The 22829-nt window shown below is 41.8% G+C and overlaps 1 protein-coding gene across 3 annotated transcripts in view; it reads right to left on the bottom strand.

The window, feature by feature from the left end:
* Positions 1–22829, bottom strand: part of eps15 (epidermal growth factor receptor pathway substrate 15) — a 177650-nt gene that overhangs the window by 146700 nt on the left and 8121 nt on the right. For all 3 annotated transcript variants that reach the window (XM_078561141.1, XM_078561142.1, XM_078561143.1), the window contains exon 2: positions 2647–2688. In XM_078561141.1, the coding sequence (XP_078417267.1) occupies positions 2647–2688 (42 nt within the window). The remainder of the gene's footprint in view (positions 1–2646; positions 2689–22829) is intronic.

Raw genomic sequence — 22829 nt, 5'->3', positions numbered from 1 at the left:
ATTTTTTTTAATGTATTTGTTCACAGGATGCGGGCATCACTACCTAGGCCAACATTTATCGCCCATCCCTAATTGCCCTTGAGAAGGTGATGGTGAGCTGCCTTCTTGAACCACAGCAATCCATGTGGCGTAGGTACATCCGCAGTGCTGTTAGAAAGGGAGTTCCAGGGTTTTGACTCAGTGGCAGTGGAGGAACAGTGACATATTTCCAAGCCAGGATGGCATGTGGCTTGGAGGGGACATTGCAGCTGGTGGTGTTCCCATGCATCTGCTGCCCTTGTCCTTCTAGGTGGTAGAGGTCTTGGGTTTGGAAGGTGCTGTTGAAGGAGCCTTGGTGAGTTTCTGCAGTGCAACTTGTATATGGTATACACAGCTGCCACTGTGCGTCAGTGGCGGAGGGAATGAATGTTTAAGGTGGTGAATGGGGTGCCAATCAAGCCGGCTTCTGGTGTCGAGCTTCTTGAGTGTTGTTGGAGCCACACTCATCCAGGCAAGTGGAGAGCATTCCATCACACTCCTGGCTTGTGCCTTGTAGATGATGGACAGGCTTAGGGAAGTCAGGGGATGAGTTAGTCACCAGGGAAGTGGTAATAAGCAAATTATTGGGGCTGTGGACTGACAAATCCCCAGGTCTGAATGGACTTCACCCTAAGGTAGATCGTTAATCCATTAGTTTTAATTTTCCAAAATTCCCTAGATTCAGGGTAAGTTCCATTAGATTGGAAAATAGCAAATGTAACTCCTTTATTCAAAAAGGGAGGGAGACAGAAAACAGGAAAATACAGGCCAGTTAGCTTAACATCTGTCATAGGGAAAATGTTAGAAGCTATTATTAAAGATGTTATAGCAGGACATTTAGAAAAATTCAAGGCAATCAGGCAGAGTCAACATGATTTTGTAAAAGGAAAATCATGTTTAACCAATTTATTGGAGTTCTTTGAAGGAGTCACATGTGCTGTGGATATAGGGGAACTAGTGGATGTACTATACTTAGATTTCCAGATGGCATTTGATAAAGTGCCACATCAAAGATTATTGCAGGAAATAAAAGCTCATGGTATAGGGGGTAACATATTGGCATGGATAGAAGATTGGCTAGCTAACAGGAAGCAGAGATTTGGCATAAATGGGTCTGTTTCTGGTTGGCAGGATGTGACGAGCGGTGTGCCACAGGGATCAGTGCTGGGGCCTCAACTCCATGCATACAAAACAAAGGGGATCTTCAAATTCCGAGTGCATCAAATAATCAAACACTTATTGCAAGCTTAGAGGTGTGGCTACGCTAATTAAGAAGACAATGTCAAATTTGTCAGGTCACCAGAATAATGAGTATCAGGGACCTGAAATACATCATGACCAGCATATTAAAAATCTGGTTAAGTCTTTTGTTAAGGGCTTCATAACGAAGTTGTTTTTGAAGTTGCTTCTATGACTAATTTTTGTCTCTTGTCCTCAATTATTACAGGTATTTAATCAAGAATAATTAACCATATCTAAAATCAATATAACTTTCTTGTGGGAGCTCCATTGCGAAGAACACATAGGACAAAAAGGTTGTGGCATTTTAGCTCAGACTGATGGATCATTCATCAAAAATGAATAGCAGAGTTCCTCCAATTCAATAAAAGTAGCACCTGATACATGAATCAGCTGATCACAGTTGAGGCAGGAGTACCATAGTGGCATACAGCCCAGAAAGAGCCATTTGACCATTTAATTGTGTTTGTGCCAACTGTTTGCTAGAGCAGAACTAATCCCAATGCTTGGTTGCTCCCTATAACCCCATTGGTCTCTGCCTCAATCGCTGTCAAAGCAGTCCATGTTCCACCAGCCGTCTGCATAAAGAAATCTCTTAAACTTGTTGTTCACTCTTCTGGTGACAGTCTTGACTCTTCATCATCATCTCTCCAGCAAGACAAAATAGGCTTTCCGTTTCACTCAATCACATCTCAACATAATTTTTTAGAAACTTCTTAATTCTCCTCTTAGCTTTCTCTGCTCCAATGAAAATGGTCCCAGTGTCTCATGTCTCACTTCATAACTTATTTCCAATCACTGGCATCACCGGATGAATCTATGCTGTGTAATAGAATTTAACTTAATACCCTTAGCCCACAGAGGTGGTAAAAAATAATCAGGCAGATTTTCCACTCATGATTGCTCTCCACTGACCCCTGCTAAAAAGTGCATATATTTGGATATGTAGCAAGAAGGGTTGGGCTCTGCAGATGTTCTCCATGGTTGAATAGGTTGCTACTATTCATGATTTAAACACATGTATGATGCAGTTATTTGGGCAAGTTACCAAAAGCTACACCAACTGTAAAAATGTACCACCACTTGAATAGTACCTTCTATTAGGATAAGGAGAGAAAAATAAACATAGAAAGAATAGAACTATGTAGATCTCTGAAACCATCTATGCAGACTGTAACATTGTTTGCTTACAAAACAATAATTTTGAAACCTTTTACTAAAATCATGGTTTAGTTTACACCTTTGAGTAAACAGCCTTTTTTCATTTACAAAGCATTCAAATGTTTATTGTAACATTATTTTTTAGAATAGTCAATGCAGTTAAATGTGTCCAAAGACTTACAAAAGTTATTGTCATGTGCTCTGAATACGAAGTAAAGCTTAATTTACCTGACGATAATACTTTTCATATAAAGGATTTCCACTCGAAAGCTGTAAAGGAATAAAAAACAATAAGCATTCTGATCTTAATTACTAAAGTTAAAAACAATGTATGATAATCAACACCAACATTTTCAAAAATACTGGAGGCTAGTTATGAAAAAAATTGATATAACCAGTTGTTTACTGCTAAAAGTTACCATTCTTGATTCCTGAAATATTTGATTTTCCATTGTTGATACATGTTTACTCAATAGGCAAAACCATTGAACTTACTTATCATGACTCAACACATTTCTAGCATAAATTTAATATCAAAAGACAAATAATTCAATAGATTATCTTTTCTTTTAAATCTCAAGTCCAATTTTCCCTATATTATCCCTTCCATCCTCAAAGTAGCAACTCTTGCTGAATTCAAGCCATATGCACATATTCTTTGTACAAGTGGCCATTTTTCACAAATGTCAGCAGGCTTCTCAACCAACAGAGAGCCATCAAAACTCGACTCAAATCTCTTATGAATGAGCAACTGTGGGTGCACTTTTTTTCTTTATTCTTTTATGGGAATATGGGTGTCGCTGACAAGGCCAACACGTGTTGCCCATCCCTAACTGCCCTTGAACTAAGTGGCTTGCTAGGTCATTTCAGAGGGCAGGTAAGATTTAACCACACTGCTGTGGTCTGAAGTCACTTGTAAACCAGACCAGGTAAGGGTGGTAGAATTTCCTTCCTAAAGACATTAGTGAACCAGATGGGTTTTGACAATAATCGATGGTAGTTATCTTGGTCAGCATTATTGAGACTAGCTTTATGCTCCAGGTTTTATTAATTGAATTCAAATTCCACCAGTTGTTGTGGTGGGATTCAAAGCCATATCCCCAGAGCATTAGCTTGGGCCTCTGGGTTACTAGTCCAGTGACATTACCACTGCCCTACCCTTCATATTTTCTTCTTTCTCCTTCTGTGCCTGATCCTTGTTCTTCCCCCACCCATCTTTTCTCACTTATGTTCGGTGGCTAATGCACAAGAAAGTCTCCACTCCCCAACTTTGTACACAAAGTGCTCACAGCCCTGATTACAAACTCCTGTTCTCACAAAAGTTCACAACTCCAATGTACCAAGACACCAATCTACGCCATTAGTGTTGGGGCCCTCTTAAGTGAGATGAGACCTATTTAGGGCATTAGCCACAGGGCTCCTGAGGTGCTTGATAGGGGTGCAAAGGGAGCCTGCTCGCACTGATTTGTGTTAGCAAATGAAGACATGTTAACTAGATTCCCAAAACATTGTCAGTACCAGATGCTGATGGAAACAAGTATGGGTGTGTGTAGAAGGGAATTTTGGCCTGAGTTAGAGGCTGCAATTTATCCAACATAGTGATATGACAGGACGGCTTTCAGTGAAGAGATATGGACAAAGTCATCAAAATAAATTGTAAGATTTGGAGTATAAGTCAATGGGAATCCACTGCCATTAAGGGGACTATAATGGATAAAGTCAAAACTAATATTTTGTAAGGATTTTTTGGGGGGATTGTTGCTGATAGAAGAATTAGGTTGACTTGCAATGTGGGAGTAAAAGGACAATAAAAGAAAATCTTGCCCAGGCAGGGTAACCTTCACATGCAATCTAATGCTCCTATTGTTTCAAAGATTTCAATTAGCATCATTCAGTGTAACTGAGAACCTGAATTCTCAGCTCACATACCTACACAAACAGTTCCCAGCTAGAGATTGGAAGAGAGATAATATTCTGCCTTATAAACTAGGATTCACTATTTATGCGCACATGCTGAAACAGTATGCATCCACAGAACAGGTCAGCCCTGGTGGCTTAGAGAAAGGCTTCTCAGAGCCCAAAATCAGCTGTTTTCCAACTTCCAGTACAAACAGTTCCTGGAAAAGTCAAACGTTAATATGAAAGGAAAACAATAATGAAAATGAAAAAGGTAGGGCTTCCAGGAAAATGAGCAACCATCAATGATGGATCAGTGGAAAATGTCCAAGTCAGGATGACATTACTTGGAGGAGAACATGGAGATGAACTTAGACAACATTGCTGCTTTTGCCCTTCTTGGTAATAAAGGTCGCAGGGTGGGAAGGTGTTGTTGAAATAACCTTTACGATTTAGTGCAGTACATCCAGTAAATTGTGCATTGTGCAGCCCTAGCATGCCAACGATGCGGGTACTTCGTTATGAGATCCAGTGCAAAGGCACTGATCAAGTGAATTGTTCTAACCTTGACGGGTGCTGGGCTTTAAGCAACAATGCCCACTCTTGTATTTATTTGCTGAAATGGCTAGTCCCATTAAGTTTCTTGTCCACTGATAATCCCAAATCAATGATGGTAGAGAATTCAGCACTCATCATGTCATTAAGGGCAAAGGAAGATGGCTGGATTTTCTCTTACATAAAATGGTAATTATGTGGAACATAAGTGGCTCAAATATTACCTACAATTTGTCAGCCCAGGTAAAGCTGGTAGATTTAAGTGGTATAAGTTTGGAGGTTATTCGTGTCCTGTGCTTGCATGGGTGCTTCATTATCAGAGCAGTTGTGAAAATAGCTGAACATTACGGAATCATCAACTAACAGCCCCATTCCTGACCTTAAGGTGGAGGAACTACTATTGATGAAGTATGTGAAGATAGCTAGGATGAGAACACTTACCTGAAGAACTCCCAAGAAAATGTCCCAGGCAAATGATAATAGGCCTCATTCTAAATTACCCACACTCAAAGGCACCACTGTATCAATCATAGCATAAAACACATCTCGATAGAACATGAATGATAGCCCAGTTACATGCATTCCCTTTATTATATGGAGCCCTGAATATGCAGTCACATCCACAAGGACAGAAGAGAATCAAGATTTAATAACACAAATCATTACAAAATCAACTTACATTTATGTAGCACCTTTAAAATAGTAAAATGCACTAAGGCACTTCACAGAAGCATTATCAGACAAAAATTGACGCTTGACTGCAGAAGGAGATATTAGGACAAGTGTGGCCACTGCCGGAGGCCAAGAGTACTGGATGCCAGACCAGCAGCGCTGTGGCTGTGGGGAGAGACGTTAAACGCATGATGGCGATCTCATCACAGGCCTCCCATCCACAAGCCCACGACTAAAAAATTCACGAGAAATACCCATGTTTATGAATATAATTTCTTAATTTCAAGTGAAAACCATTGATGAGACCAGATTACTTTAGATAAAAGCAAAAAACTGCGGATGCTGGAAATCCAAAACAAAAACAAAAATACCTGGAAAAACTCAGCAGGTCTGGCAGCAGACAACAGAACTGTTGAAGAGTCACTGGGACTCGAAACGTTAACTGTGTTCCTCTCCGTAGATGCTGCCAGACCTGCTGAGTTTTTCCAGGTATTTTTGTTTTTGTATGATTACTTTAGTTGCATGCCTCTTTAAATGATTCTTCATTCCTAACCTTAGAGTACACCAGGGATGAAACAATCCAGCATTGGATAAGGGGCAGACCAGCTAATAACTGGACTGCCCTGTATAAAATCAGACAACCGGTCAACTGAATGAGGGCAGGTGACCAAATTTGGTCGAAAAGTTTTAAGGAGCACTTTAAAGGAGGAGAGAGGGGTACAGAAATGGAGAGTCTTAGGCGGGGAATTCCAGAGCTTAGGAACTAGACAGCTGAGGCATAGCAAAGAAAATTATAACAATGGTTGACAAGTTGAACAAAAGAAATTGGGGCTTGCTTCAATGACAAAAGCAAAGCACAGTGTGAACATTAAATTTTCACGAAGTGCAGAATACTTGCTAAACTTTGGTTAACTTAATTTTTTTCACAAATGTTATTTCCTGCATGCTCCCTCACAAAGTTATAAAATAGCATTGCATTTAAACAATGCAATCTTTTGTAGGCTGCCCCAAAGTAATGAAGAGCAACACCAACCACTCAGATAAAATTATGTTACTGGAAAAATGTTTTAAACTTTAGACTCATTCCTGGCTAGGCTAAGCAAACATTTCTTTTCTTCTCCTCCAGTAGGAGGGTGAGGAAAAGAAAAAGGAAGTCACAAATAATATTTTCACAAAAAAGAATCAGCCTTGTAGACCTCTTGCCTGACTCAGAAGGTCATAGCTCAAGCCCCCACTCCAAAGTTTTTTTTCATACATTCATGGGATGTGGGCGTCGCTAGCTAGGCCAGCATTTATTGTCCATCCCGAATTGCCCTTGAGAAAGTGGTGGTGAGCTGCCTTCTTGAACCCCTGCAGTCCATGTGGTGTAGGCACACCCACAGTGCTATTAGGAGGAGAGTTCCAGGATTTTGACCCATCCACAGCGAAGGAACGGCGATATATTTCCAAGTCAGGGTGGTGAGTAGCTTGGAGGAGAACTTGCAGGTGGTGGTGTTCTCATGTGTCTGCTGCCCTTGTCCTTCTAGATGATAGCTGTCGTGGGTTTGGAAGGTGCTGCCCAAGGAGCCTTGGTGAATTCCTGCAGTGCATCTTGTAGATGGTACAAACTGCTGCTAGTGTGTGTCGGTGGTGGAGGGGATGAATGTTTGTGGATGGGTTGCCAACCAAGCGGGCTGCTTTGTCCTGGATGCTGTCAAACTTCTCGAGTGTTGTTGGAGCTGCATTCATCCAGGCAAGTGGAGAGCATTCCATCACACTCCTGACTTGTGCCTTGAAGATGGTGGACAGGCTTTGGGGAGTCAGGAGCTGAGTTACCCTCTGCAAGATTCCTAGTCTCTGACCTGCTCTTTTAGCCACAATATTTATATGGCTAGTCCAGTTAAGTTTCTGGTCAATGGAAACCCTGTAGGATGTTGATAGTGGGAGATTCGGCGATGGTAATGGCACTGAATGTCAGGGGGCAATGGTTAGTTTCTCTCGTTGAAGATGGTTTTAGCTCGTCTGGCACGAAGGTTACTTGTCACTTGTCTGCCCAAACCCAGATATTGTCCAGGTCTTGCTGCATTTGGACATGGACTGCCTCGGTATCTGAGGAGTTGCGAATGGTGAACATCATGCAATCATCAGGGAACATCCCCACTTTTGACCTTATGACGGAAGGAAGTCATCGATGAAGCAGCTGGAGATGATTGAGCCTAGGACATTACCTGAGGATCTCCTGCAGTGATATCCTTGAACTGAGGTGATTGGCCTCCAACAACTACAACCATCTTCCTTTGTGCTAGGTATGACTCCAGCCAGCAGAGAGTTTTTTTCCCTGATTCCCATTGACTCCAGTTTTGCTAAGGCTCCATGATACCACATTTGATCAAATGCTGTCTTGATGTCAAGGTCAGTCACTCTCACCTCACCCCTGGAGTTCAGCTCTTTCATCCATGTTTGAACCAAGGCTGTAATGAGGTCAGGAACCGAGTACTCTGCTGGAACCCAAACTGAGCATCAGTGACAGGTTATTGCTAAGCAAGTGCCGCTTGATAGCACTGTTGATGACCTTTTCCATCATTTTACTGATGATCAAGAGTAGGCTGATGGGGCGGTAATTGGCCAGGTTGGATTTGTCCTGCTTTTTGTGTACAGGGCATACCAGGGCAATCTTCCATATCTCTGGGTAGATGCTAGTGTTGTAGCTGTACTTGAACAGCTTGGCTAGGGATGCAGCACATTCTGGAGCACATGTCTTCAGTACTATTGCCAGAATATCGTCAAGGCTTAGATTTTATCTGTTGGTTGTGGAATCGCTTAGCTTAGCTCTGTCCATCCCTTGCTGCTTATGCTGTTTGGCACACAAGTGGTCCTGTGTTATAGCTTCATCAATATCCAGCGTCTTCAGCCGTTTCTTAATATCATGTGGAGTGAATCAAATTGGCTGAAGACTGGCATCTGTGATGCTGGAGACTTCCAGAGGAGGCCGAGATGGATCATCTACTCAGCACTTCTGGCTGAAGATTGTTGCAAAGACTTCAGCCTTATCTTTTGCACTGGATGTGCTGGGCTCCCCCATCATTGAGGATGGGGATATTTGTGGAGCTTCCTCCTCCAGTGAGTTGCTTAATTGTCCACCACCATTGCTGACTGGATGTGGCAGGACTACAAAGCTTAGATCTGATCCAGTGGTTGTGGAATGCTTAGCTCTGTCTATCACTTGCCGCTTATACTGTTTGGCACACAAGTAGTTCTGTGTTGTAGCTTCACCAGGCTGGTCCCTCATTTTTAGGTATGCCTGGTGCTGCTCCTGGCGTGCCTTCCTGCACTCTTCATTGAACCAGGGTTGATTCTCTGACTTGGTGGTCATGGTAGAGTGGGGGATATGCCGGGCCATGAGGTTGCAGATTGTGGTTGAGTACAGTTCTGCTGCTGCTGATGGCTCTCAGTGCCTCATGGTTGCCCAGTTTTGAGTTGGTAGATCTGTTTGAGATTTTTCCCATTTAGCATAGTGCTAGAGCCGCACAGCATGATGGCGGGTACCCTCAATGTGAAGACAGGACTTAGTCTCCATAAGGACTGTGCGGTGGTCACTCCTACAGATACTGTCATGGACAGATGCATCTGCAGCAGGCAGGTTGGTGAGGATGAGGTCAAGTATGTTTTTCCCTCTTGTTGCTTCCCTGGCCACCTGTTGCATGCCCAGTCTAGCAGCCTTGTCCTTTAGGATTCGGCCAGCTCAGTCTGTAGTGGTGTCAAGCCACTCTTGGTGATGGACATTGAAGTCCCCCACCCAGAGTACATTCTATGCCCTTGTCACCCTCATGGTGGTCAACATGGAGGAGCACTGATTCACCAGCTGGGGGTGTGTGTGTGTGTAGTACAAGGAGGTTTCCTTGCCCATGTTTGACCTGATGCCATCATGAGACTTCATGGGGTATGGAGTTGATGTTGAAGACTCCCAGGGTAATTCCCTCCCGACTGTATACCACTGTGCTGCCACCTCTGCTGGGTCTGTCCTGCTAGTGGGACAGGACATACCCAGGGATTGTGATAGTGGTGTCCAGGACATTATCTGTAAGGTAAGATTCTGTTAGTATGACCATGTCAGGCTGTTTCTTAACTCGTCTGTGAGACAGCTCTCCAAATTTTAGTTACTAAGGACGACTTTGCAGGGTCAACTTTGCAGGGCTGAGTTTGCCATTGTCGTTTCCCATGCCTAGGTCGATGCTGGGCGGTCCGCCTGGTTTCATTCCTTATCCAATTTTCTGTAGCAGTTTGATACAACCGAGTGGCTTGCTAGGCCATTTCAGAAGGTATTTAAGATTCAACCACTCAGTCACATGTAAGCCAGACTAGGTAAGGATGGCAGATTTCCTTCCCTAAAGGGCATTAGTGAACCAGATGGGTTTTTACGCCAATGAACAATGGTTTCATGGTCATCATTAGGCTTTTAATTGAATTCAAATTCCAACATCTGCCACGGTGGGATTCGAGCATCATCCTCAGGATTACTTGTCCAGTGAAAATATCACTATGCCACCTCCCCATCAATGAACCTACTCAAAGGTGAGCAGAGGAATTCTCCCTGTATCCTGGCCAATATTTATCCCCCATTTAAGAACATTGATAAAACAGATAAACACATCATACATCTCAGTATTTCTAGGACGTGATAATGCACAGATTAGCTGGCACTTTCCCTGCATTACAACAGCGACTGTATCTCAAATGCACTTCTTTATTTGTACAGTGTTTTGGGATGTCCTAACAATGTCAAAAATATAATATAAATGCAAGTTCTTCCTCCTTTCTTCCTTAAAAGTACAAGTCATTTATAGAAAAGTACTTCACTAAATACTGATTTAATAAAAGTTATTTCAAGTATTTAAATCAGCTAATATTTGAGAGAATATTTGCCCTCACTGTCAATATAAGGGAGCTGAATAATGCCTTTTACCTCTGGAAGCAGGGCTCAAATCCAGCCAGAATAATCAGGTGAATATCTCCTATTTGCTGGCTCTAAGGGTTCCCACTATAGGCAAGTTTGGGCAGTCTTAATCTAGTTTCAGTGGATGCAGACAGATGCAGTAAGGAAGAGTCAATATGACATACTTATATTTATAAAAACTTGGATCATGTTGAATTGCAATAAAAAGCCAACTTCACCAAAGAGTGGGCTACTTCAAAAAATAAGTGGAGGCTTATTGTTAGATGTGCATTAATTGTGTTTAATTGCATGCAGGTAGTGGGCATTAACTGGCCACTCACTTGAGCCCTGCATAAATAGACATAAACTAAAATGCTGGTGGCTGGGTTAAGGAGATGTATGCTTGCAATGTAACTCTGTATATAAATATTGAAGTGTGTAAAGATTGACTCCAGTCCTATCCTTCACCAACTGGCTTTCTGGAGTAGAACACTTAACCATCTTGATTTCTTATTATTTTAGTACTAGTGTCTAAGGACATAATTAACCAACAGTGTATTCAAATGCTCGTATTAACAATTTCAGTAACAGAGGATACAAAGGAATACATCCATTTACAACTTCTTAAAATTAGCTTTATGCTTGTGAATTGTTCTGAACAACATGCATTATACTTAGTTGTTGTTAGGATTATTGCAGAGAATTATCCAACCTTTTTTCACTAAATCATTTGTCAGTATAATGGCTTTCAGATATAGACTGCATCAAGTTGCCCCTCTGATCTCTACAAACTCTTCATGGGAACCAACAAATAGGAGAAATAGGACCAGGGATGTCAAATGAAAACAAAGTACTTATCTTGATTACAATATTTTAGTGAGTCGCTCACAAGCTACAACACCATTATCATGAGAAAAGGGTGAGTCAGAGATCTTCCATGGCTCCTGAGATGGCGCAAATGTGTCTCAGGGTGATTTGTCACCTGCATCCTCCTCTGCTCTATACCTCCACATGGCAGTCAAAAACAATATACCCGGTGCCCAACTCATCTTACTCCCTGGTTATTTGCTTAGACCAAATTCGATGATGTCCAACTTTGGTGTACTGCTTAGCCCGAAGCCAAATCTTACTCATTATCAAGAAGTCTACTTCACCTCCACAACATCACTCATCAGATTTCTCTTTCTGCACTGTGCTCAGATGACCTTTAATACCCAGGTGGTAAAAAAGAAAATCTCCAATGTTACCTCTCACAAACTCTAGTGGAGTGAAAAGAGATGGAAAAAATGCTTTTCAAATAATGATATAAGAATATTCGTATAGAATCGAAGATTTGCATAAAACAATGACAGGCAAACAAGATAAGATGGTTTATAAAGAAATGATGTATCACACAACCCAAAAACATAAATCTGCTGTCTCTCACAATAAGTTTCTTCATATATTATCCAACCTATCCCCTACTTATTTTAATCAGCAATCAACTTCAGATTCTATCTTTTTTCAAAAGCAAAATACTGCAAATGCTGGAGTTATGATGAAAGGTCATCAATCTGAAACATTAACTCTTGTTTCTCTCTCCAAAGATGCTGCCAGACCAGTTTTCTATTTTTTACAACCGTGTTATTGACCTGCACTATGAATTTGTCTGTCTAATCACAAACAGGACCTTAAGAGTATCGCAGACTTATCTGACTCAGTTATCAGATTACTAAGACTGCCAAGGAAGATTGATTAATTAGCAATCTTCCATTGCCAGGCATGTTATCTTGGACCCAACTCAACTGTAAAGAAATCCAACTCCTCCCTCCCCACTTTCTCTCCACCACCATTCCACATACACAAATATGGGCACTAGTTGATGACTAAAGCAACTGACCAAGCTGCTTAGAATTCAATGAAAGAGAATAACTATAGGAGCTGGAACCAAACATTTGGCCGTTAAAGGGGCAGAACTGGAAATTTAATCATAATAAACTAACACCAAAATTCAGACTGCATAAGCAGCAATCTAGCAAGGGAATATTTTCATGAGTTGGTTGTTCAGGGACAGGGATAGAAGAAAAAGGCACACAACTGGCTTTTGGAGCCAAATTACGATACTCAATTGTTTCACTAATTATATACTAATATTACAAATCTGAAAATATAATGCTGCGCATGTCAATTTTAAAGAAGTGTTATTATAGGATTCCTTTTAATACCTCTTGTATTTAGCTTTAATTTACCTTGCACCAGACTGACCTCTCTGAAAACCTATCACTGCATTCTGCCTGGTATGTTTTGTTTGCTTAGTTTGAATTCTTTTTATATCCACTGGAATTATCAAGCACAGATTTAAAAGACACAAGATATTCATCACGATTACAATAATTGAGTGAGTCACTCACAAGAACACGAAGAAATAGGAGGAGTAGACCACATGGCCCAGCAAACTTGTACCTCCATTCAATACTATCACTGCTGATCCTAGGCTTCAACTCCACTTTCCTGCCCACTACCCATATCATTTCATTCCCTGAAACCAAAAATCTGTCTATCCTAGTGTTCAACGATAGGGCACCCACAACCCTCTGGGGTCGAAAATTTCAAAGATTCACAACCCTTTCAATGACGTAATTTCTCCTCATCTCAAGTCCAAAATGATCAGCCCCTTATCCTGAGACTGTGTCCTCATGTTTTGCATTCCCTGACCAGTAGAGACAATCTCTCAGCATCCACCCTATCGAATCCCTTCAGAATCTTGTATATTTCAATGAGGTCACCTCTCATTCTTCTAAACTCCAGAGAATAAAGTCTATTATAAAGGATGTGATAACAGGACACTTGGAAAATATCAACGGGATTAGACAAAGACAACATGGATTTATGAAAAGGAAATCATGCTTGACAAACCAACTGAAGTTTTTTGAGGACATAGCTAGCAGAATAGATAAGGGAGAACCAGTGGATGTGGTGTATTTGGATTTTCAGAAAGCTCTTGATAAAGTCCCACATAAGAGGTTAGTGTGTAAAATTAAAGCACATGGGATTGGGGATAATATATTGGCACGGATTGAGAATTGGTTAGCAGACAGGAAACAGAGAGTAAGAACAAATGTGCCTTTTTCGGAGTGGCAGGCAGTGACTAGTGGGGTATCACAGGATTCAGTGCTTGTGCCCCAGCTATTCACAATATATATCAATGATTCGGATGAGGAAACCAAATGTAATATTTCCAAGTTTGCTGACAACACAAAACTTGGTGGGAATGTCAGTGATGAGGAGGGTTTTAAAAGGCTTTAAGGCGATTTAGACAGGTTGAGTGAGTGGGCAAATACATGGCAGATGCACTAGAACATGGACAAGTGTGGAGTTATCCACTTCGGTAGGAAAAACAGAATGGCAGAGTATTATTTAAATGATGATAGATTGGGAAATGTACAAAGGGACCTAGGTGTCCTTATACACCAGTCACTGAAAGCAAGCATGCAGGTGCAGCAAGCAGTTAAGAAGGCAAATGGTATGTTGGCCTTCATTGCAAGAGGACTTGAGTACAGAAGCAAGGATATCTTACTGCAGCAGTACTGGGCCTTGGTGAGACCACATCTGGAGTATTGTGCAATTTTGGTCTCCTTACCGAAGAAAGGATATACTTGCCATAGAGGGAGTGCAGCGAAGGTTCACCAGACTGATTCCTGGGATGGCAGGATTGTTATATGAGAAAGGATTGGGCCAACTAAGCCTGTATTCACTGGAGTTTAGAAAAGTGAGAGGAGATCTTGTTGAAACATATAAAATTCTGACAGGGATGGACCTACTGGATGCAGGGATTATATTTCCTCTGGCTAGGGGTCTAGAACAAGGGGTGACAGTCTCAGGATATGGGGTAGACCATTTAGGACTGAGATAAGGAGGAACTTTTTCACTCAGAAGGTGGTGAACCTATGGAATTCTCTACAGTAGGCTGTGGAGGCCAAGTCACTGAATATATGTAAGAAGAAAATTGATAGATTTCTGCACTCTAAATGCGTCAAGCGGTATGGGGAGTGCGCGGGAGTACGGTGCTGAGATAGAGGATCAGCCATGATCATTCTGAATGGCGGAGCAGGCGTGAAGGGCCAAATGACCTACTCCTGCTCCTTTTTTCTATGTTCCTATGTTTCAGTTTACTCAGCCTCTCATCATAGGACAACCCCCTCATCCCAGGAACCAATTTAATGAACTTTTGCCTTACTGCCTCCAGTGCAAGTATATCCTTTCTTAAATGTGGAGACCAAAACTGCACACAGTACTCCAAATACAGTCTCACCAAAACCATGTATAATTGTAGCAAGACTTCCTTATTCCTATATTCTAATCCCCTTCCAATAAAGGCCAACATGCCATTTGTCTTCCTAATTGCTTGCTGTGCATGCATGCTAACTTCTGCGTTCCTTATACAAACAAACCCAAGTCTCCTCGAACATCAACACTTACAAGTTTCTCACCTTTTAAAAATTATGCTTTTCTATTATTACAAGCAAAGTGAATAACTTCACACTTCCCTCCATTATTCTCCATCTACCATCATGCTGCCCACTCAATTAACCTGTCTATATCTCTTTACAACCTTTCCGTGTCTTCTCCACAGCATACCATTCCATCTATCTTTGTATCATCAGCAAACTTAGATACTTTACTCTGTCTCTTCATCTAATTCTTTAATATCGATTGCAAATAGCCTGAGGCCCTCTCATAATATCAGACACTTGGAGAAGATGCTGAGGTGACCCTGGAACTATCTCCATGATGCTGTCTTTAATAATGGATAGAAGTAGAAAAACTTTGACCTCCCATGTCAGCAAATTGTCCTGATCACCATTACCCAATCCATATCCCTTCACCCGTCCAATTTAATTTTGAATGTTGACATAATTTCTGTCTCAACAACCACTCTCTTTTATTTTATTATGTCATAATCTGCACTGCGCTAACAAAATATCTCAATTGTTCAAGTTTGTGTTTATATTTTCTCGTACCAGGCAGTATCCTAACTCTCTGTGTTTACCCCGCTAAAGGCACAATAACATTGCCAATAGTATGGAGTCCAAAACTGCATAGTTCTCTGACTGAGAACCAATTAAGGTTTTATACAAGTTTATCATCAACTCTTGGCTTCTATATTCTTCTTCCAAACCCAGTCCTCTCTCCCTGTCTGTGCCTCTCTCTGTTCATTTCGTCTCCTTCATTCCCTCTTTGTCTTTTGGATGAGACATTAAACAGAGGCTCTGTCAGAACTCTCAGGTGGATATAAAAGATTCCATGGAACCATGCTGAAGGGCAGGGGGTTTATATTGGTATCCTGGCCAATATTTATCCCTCAATCAACTTTGCAAATACAGATTATCTGGACATCATCACATTGCTGTCTGTGGAGCTTGCTGTGTGCATATTGGCTGTCGCACTGCCTGCATTACAACAGTAACTACACTTCAAAAGCACTTCATTGGCTGTAAAGCGCTTTGGGACGTCCTGCAGTTGTGAAAGGTGCAATATAAATGCAAGTCTTTTTTTTCGCTGTGTCAAGAATGAAGTACACTAATCAACAGCAGAAAAACAGCAGCTTGGAAAATCATGTTTTAATGCAAGCACAAATCCAACCAAGGTAAATTCAATCTCTAATTCAAGCATCTTAGCCTTCTTCAGATAGTTTTAGGCATATTTGCTTCACCATGCCCCCATCTGATACTATATTTGAATAACTCACAAACAGTGCAGCACCAGATCTATTATTAGAAAAGTTTCTCAATCACAGCTAAACTGTAATCAATTCTTTTTTACTATTCTTTTCAATCAGCAAATCTCTGCCCTCAAAATATTTAATGTTGGGAAATTCTGAACACTATTCACTGAACACTGTGGTGCTCTACAGTCTAATGCACTGAAAACATACTGGATCAATTCTGTACAGGATAACACATGTTGACAATACAATCCTTGGTTTCAACAGTTTACATAATAGCACAATGGCCGGAATTGAACTTTGCCTGAAGGTTCACAATCAATTAGAGTCTACTCCTAACAATTCAAAGATGCTTTTCTTTGGTTAAAAAGATGATTTATCCACCAATTTGAATTAAACAACATAAATACTCAGGAAAGAATTTAGTGCTAACAAGAGTGAATCATCAGATTTTCAACTGAAGTAAAAAATTAGACAATGTTTTTTAATTGTTTCTCAGGATGTGGGTGTCATTGGCTAGGCCTAATTGCCCTTGAGAAGGTGGCAGTGAGCCACCTTCTTGAACCTCTGCAGCCCATGTGGTGTAGGTACACCCACATTGCTGTTGGGAAGGGAGTTCCAGTATTTTGACCCAGCAACAATGAAGGAACGGTATACAGTTCCAATTCAGGACTGGGGTGACTTGGGAGGGGAATTTGCAGGCAGTGTATCCGTGCATCTGCTGCTCTTGTCCTTCTAGGTGGTAGAGGTTGCGGGTTTGGAAGGTGCTCCCTAATGAGCCTTGATGAGTTCCTGCAGTGCACCTTGTAGATGGTGTACACTGCTTCCATTGTGCGTTGGTGGTGAAGGGAGTGAATGTTTAAGGTGGTGGATGGGGTGCTAATCAGGTGGGCTGCTTTGCCCTGGGAGATGTCGAGCTTCAACTGTTGTGGGAGCTGCACTCATCCAAACAACTGGAGAGTGTTCCATCACACTCCTGACTTGTGCCTTGGAGATGGTGGACAGACTTTGGGGAGCCAGAAAGTGAGTTCCTCAGCATAGAATTCACTACCTCTGAAATGCTACCTGTAGCCACAGTATTTATATGGCTGGCCCAGTTAAGTTTCTGGCAAATGATAACCTCAGCATGTTGATGATGGGTGATTCAGCAATGTTAATGCCATTAAATATCATGGGGAAATGGTTAACTGCTTTCTTGTTGGAGATAGTTGGTGCCTGGCACTTTTGTGATATGAATGTTACTTGCCACTTACCAAGCCTGAATGTTGTCCAGGTCTTGCTGCATATGGACACATACTGCTTCAGTATCTGAAGAGTTGAAAATGGTACTGAACACTGTGCAATCATCAGCGAAAATCCCCATTTCTGACCTTATGATGGAAGGTCATTGATGAAGCAGCAGAAGATAGTTGGGCCTAAGACACATCCCTGAGGAACTCTTCAGTGATGTCCCGGACTGAGATGATTGACCTCCACCAACCACAACCATCTTCCTTTGTGCTTGGTATGATGCCAGCCAGTGGAGAGTTTTCCCCCAATTTCCATTGAGTTCAGTTTTGCTGGGGCTCCTTGATGCCACAACTTGGTCAAACTGGATGGATGTCAAAGACAATCGCTCTCACCTCCCCTCTTGAGTTCAGCTTTTTTGTCCATGTTTGGCCAAGATTTTAATGAGAACAAGAGCTGAGTGGCCCCGGCAGAACCCAAACTGAGCGTCAGTGAGCAGGTTAGTACTGTGCACGTGCCACTTAATACCACTGTTGATGACCTCTTCCATCACTTTCCTCTTGATCAAGAGTAGACTGATGGAGCGGTAATTAGCTGGTTTCAATTTGTCTTGCTTTTTTGTGGACAGGTCATAACGGGACAATCTTCCACATTGTTGGGCGGATGCCAGTGTTGTACTAGAACAACTGGGCTGGGGGGTGCAGCTAGTTCTCAAGCACAATCTTCTGTACTACTGCCGTAATGTTGTCAGAGCCCACAGTCTTTGCAGTATCCAATATCTTCAGCCATTTCTTGCTATCAAAAGTAAATTGAATTGGCTGAAGACTTGCATCTGTGATGTTGGGGGTCTCAGGAAAAGGCCAAGGTACATCATCCATTTAGTAATTATAGCTAAACACTGTTGCACTGATGTGTTGGGCTCCCTCATCATCAAGGATGCGGTTATTTGTGGAGTCTCTTCTTCCTCCAGTTAACTGCTTAATTATCCACCACCATTCATGACTGGAGACAGGACTGCAAATCTTTGATCTGATCCACTGATTATGGGAACACTTCGCTCTGCCAATCGCATGCTGCTCCAGCTGTTTGCCATACAAGTAGTCCTGCTCTGTAGCTTCACCAGACAAATGACACCTCATTTTTAGGTATGCCTGGAGTTGCTCCTGGCATGCCCTCCTGCACTTTTTAATGAACCAGGTTTAACCCCCCCCCAGCTTGATGGTGATGACGAAGTGTGGGATATGCTGGGCCATGAGGTTACAGATTGTGGTTGAATACAATTCCAATGGTTCATAGGACCTCATGGATGCCCAGTTCTGAGTTGCTAGATCTGTTTTAAATCTATCTCATTTGGTAAGGGGTAGTGCCACACACAACACGATGGAGGGTATCCTCAATGTGAAGACGGAGCTTTGTCTCCACAAGGACTGTGTGGTCATCACTCCTACCAATACAGTCATGGACAGATGCATCTACGACAGGTAGGTTTTTGAGGATGAGGTCATTTTTTTCTCTCTTGTTGGTTCCCTCACCACCTCCTGCAGGCCCAGTCTAACATCCACGCCCTTCAGGACTTGGTCAGCTCGGTCAGTAGTAGTACTACCAAACCACTCCTGCTGATGGACATGAAGTCCCCCAACCTCAATACATCTTCCAATTGATGTTCAACATGGAAGAATATTGATTCATCATCTGAGAGGGGCGGTAAATGTTTGACCTGATGCTACGAGACTTGAAGGCATCTAGAGTCAACGTTGAGGACTCCCAAGGCAACTCCCTCCTGACTATGCCGCCACTTTTGGTGGATCTGTCCTGCCAGTGGAACAGGACATATCCAAGGATGGTGAAGGTATTTTCTGGGACATTGCCTGCAATGTATGATTTGGTGAGTATGAGTATATCAGGCTGCTGGACTAGTCTGTGGGACAGTTCTCCCAATTTTGGCACAAGCCTCCAGTATTATTAAGGAGGACTTTGCAGAGTCGACATGGCTGGGTATGCCATTGTCATTTCTGTTTCCTAGGTCGATGCTGGGTAATCCATCCGGTCTCATTCCTTTTTGACTTTGTAGCAGTTTAGTACAACTGAGTGGCTTGCTAGGGCATTTCAGAGGGCATTTAACAGTCAACCATACCTGTGGGGGTCTGGAGTCACATTTAGGCAAGACCAGGTAAGGACAGCAAATTTCCTTCCCTGGAGGACATCAATGAATCAGATGGGTTTTTAAGACCATCAACAATGGTTTCATGGTCACCATCTAGCTTTTAATTCCAGATTTATTAATTATTTGAACTTAAATTCCACCAGCTGTCTTGGTGGGATTTGAACCCGCGTCCCCAGAATATTAGCCTGGGCCTCTGGATTACTAGTCCAGTGATATTACCACTATGCAACCGTCTCCCCCATGTCATACAACTTTATTTCCTAAAAAGACAGATGAAATGTGCAGTAGAGGCACTGTGACAGAAATGAAAGAGTGAAGTGAATAGGAATGAACAGCTGAAAGGTTTATGGCTATTAACTTACAGCAGTGTTGTCCAGAGAAAAACCACTGACCAGCCAGAGACATGGCTAAAGTGGCACCATTTTAGCTGCATAAACAAATTTTATTGGGAGATGTTATATATACAATATTGCAAATGTACTTCATGTGTGCATTTACTTAAATATCTTGTGAAAAACCCCCAAGAGGAAAAAAGCTTACCTTAAGTTTAAATTGGAGTGTGGGAACTACAGTTCCCAGCCGGCTTCGGGACTTCTGTGCATGCGCCGTCTGTAGAATGGCCACACATGCGCAGTTGCTGATTTCACAGTCTTCAGGCTGGGAACTGTGCAAATGCACAGTTCATTTTTAAAAATTCTTTTAAGTTGGCAGCTGGTCCTGCGCGCCTGCGCAAAAAAAAGGAGGAAAAGTGAAAGAGCACAAAATTGGAGGTCAGGTGTCCTGAAGAGGAGCGCCATTCGAGAGAAGGTGTCCCACGGAGCAGGACATCGGGAGAAGCTCCCAGAAGAAGGTCCCAAGGCAGTGATAAAGACATGGGTCAGAAACAAATCCCAGAAGACAGTCCTAGGTAAAGGACAAGGACAGAGATCATAAATAGATCCTGTCGAACAAAGTTGAGAGAAAGGAGCAGGGCAACTGGCTCCAAGTTAAAAAGAAAGCTGCGTGGAGCAGACTTAAAGCAAAGTGAGCTCAGGAGAAGCTTGAAGATCTGAGGAGGCAGCTGAGAGTCTTTGGAGCAATGGTGCTCTGCTTGGCATGGCTGAATAGCTGAAATTGTGCTTGGAAGGTGAAGGTGAAGCTCAGGTGTATGCGCAAATCCACGGAAAAGGGGACATCGGAAAGCAAGATTGAAAACCTGGAGGTGGATCCTTGTTGAAGGCGCTCGAGTGGAAGCGACATTTAGGAAATAATTCCAAGGTGAGTTCCAAATAATTCCAAGTGTGGAGATTGGAAGCCCTTGAGAGAAAGACAGAGTTTCAGAAAGGCCAGTTGGCTCACAGTGTAACAAGCATCTGTGGGAGGGGTGGGTTGATGAGAAATCCAATGGTAACATCTGTCACTCATTTTGGGGTGTGGTGTGTCCGACCACAGTTCACCTATTAGTTCACATTAGTTCATACTTACCCTGAATATTAGAGTATAAGATAGATATTGTAAATTGTGTTATCTTTATGAATTTGTATGTATCTGTAAAGGAGTGGAGGAATAGGTGTGATTTGAATCATTTACTGAGGTTTGTTTTGAAATATTTACAACCTTTTTGTCTGGTGTAAAATAGTTCATTTTTTCTTGTTTAATAAACGTTTTATTATTTGTGTTAAAAGTACATTAGCATGTGTTCAGTAACTGCCCTCCATGGTTTCTAAAACAAAATAAAAGTTAGGATCTATCAAGCCAAGTTTCACTCTGGGGTCTGACTTGTCCAGTATTAACATCAGCTGGTCATAACAATCTGCCATCATTCAGTGTGAAACTTTGAAGTCTTTTTCTTTCACTAAAGTTTGGAATTTTGGCATGAATTCGTCAGGCATAGCACATCTTGGGGCAGTTGCTGGGTTTTTGTCCAGCAGTTGCAAGTGATACTTTGACTTCACATTGCTTGCTGAGAATAATGATTCACACAATAAGATATGTGAGGCATGTCCCTGTTCTGCACCCAGGACACTCCTTGTCTTTTGCCATTGTGCCGTGTTGTAATCGCTCGTCATTCATTAGGCATGCTAGCTTCTACTGGGCTGGAGCAATTATTCTTTATTGGTTAATCTGACCATGACAAAAATCTAGATTGATGTCCCTGCCACTGAACTCAATATCCACTTCCTCCACTATGTACTATTTGCAAAGTCATGCTTTATATCAAAAATTACTTTATGTATTCACTGACTGAAAACCACCGGTTGAGTTTAAAGACTAAAACAGCAGTTGCTAAGAAGACTGCCGAGAGTCAGGTAATTTGTAAATTGTGTTATCTTTATGAATTTGTATGTATATGTAAAGGGGTGGAGGAATAGGTGTGATTTGAATCATTTCCCGAGGTTTGTATTGAAATCTTTACAACCTTTTTGTCTGGTGTAATATAGTTCATTTTTTCTTGTTTAATAAACGTTTTATTCTTTGTGTTAAAAGTACATTAATTTCTGCACAGACTCAGAATTATCTCAAGTCTCCGGAAAGTTTTTAATTAATGACCACAGGTGGGGTGCCCTCCCTTGAATGGGCATGCTGGAAATGAAACCACTTGTCGAATTTACACCTCTTCTTGTCTGTGCACTTCCCAAACTCAAAATCCATTGGCTCCGAGACTCACTGTCTCTAAGCTTGATACTTAATAAAGAGAGCTGCAGAGAAACCAATGCATCATAACAGGTGTGAACAGCTACCATGCATTCCACATTGTGTAGCAATGGTTACTGACTTTGAATTATTTGTGTGGACAAGAGAGGTATTGATCATGTGGTCTCATGATCCAAACTGACTTCAGATAACAAACCTTATTACTCCAAGAACCAGGGGAAATAAGCCAGTCTGGAGACGAACAGAACAGAAGGTCCCCGAGTCAACACCCTCTCTCTCCCCCTCTCTTCAACCATCCTGCAAGCTCAACCCTGTCTGCTTTTTGACTATCCACATGCCACAGATAGAGATTTTTAAAACATTAATCCAGCAGCTGCTGTCTCCACCAATATCTTTAAACTGCTTCAATGACAAATCCTGAGGGATCACTGAGCTTAGCCTGGATCCATCCAAGTCATCAACCTATGAGATCCATATAACATTAGCCTTTATTGGACTTTAAAATATCACTTAATCTAACCTCTCACTCTGTAACTTACTGGTACGTGCGTGTACATGAAAGTTGGAGCATTTTTATTGTTTTTCTTAGACCGAGTTAAGTAGAATAAATACTATCCTCTTTTCTTTTTAAAAACTCAAGGATGCCT

The sequence above is a fragment of the Cetorhinus maximus genome, chromosome 17, assembly GCF_964194155.1.
Source record: "Cetorhinus maximus chromosome 17, sCetMax3.hap1.1, whole genome shotgun sequence".
Taxonomy (NCBI): domain Eukaryota; kingdom Metazoa; phylum Chordata; class Chondrichthyes; order Lamniformes; family Cetorhinidae; genus Cetorhinus; species Cetorhinus maximus.
The sequence above is the reverse complement of the archived record's forward strand: the minus strand, read 5'-3'. Positions and strand labels throughout refer to the sequence as shown.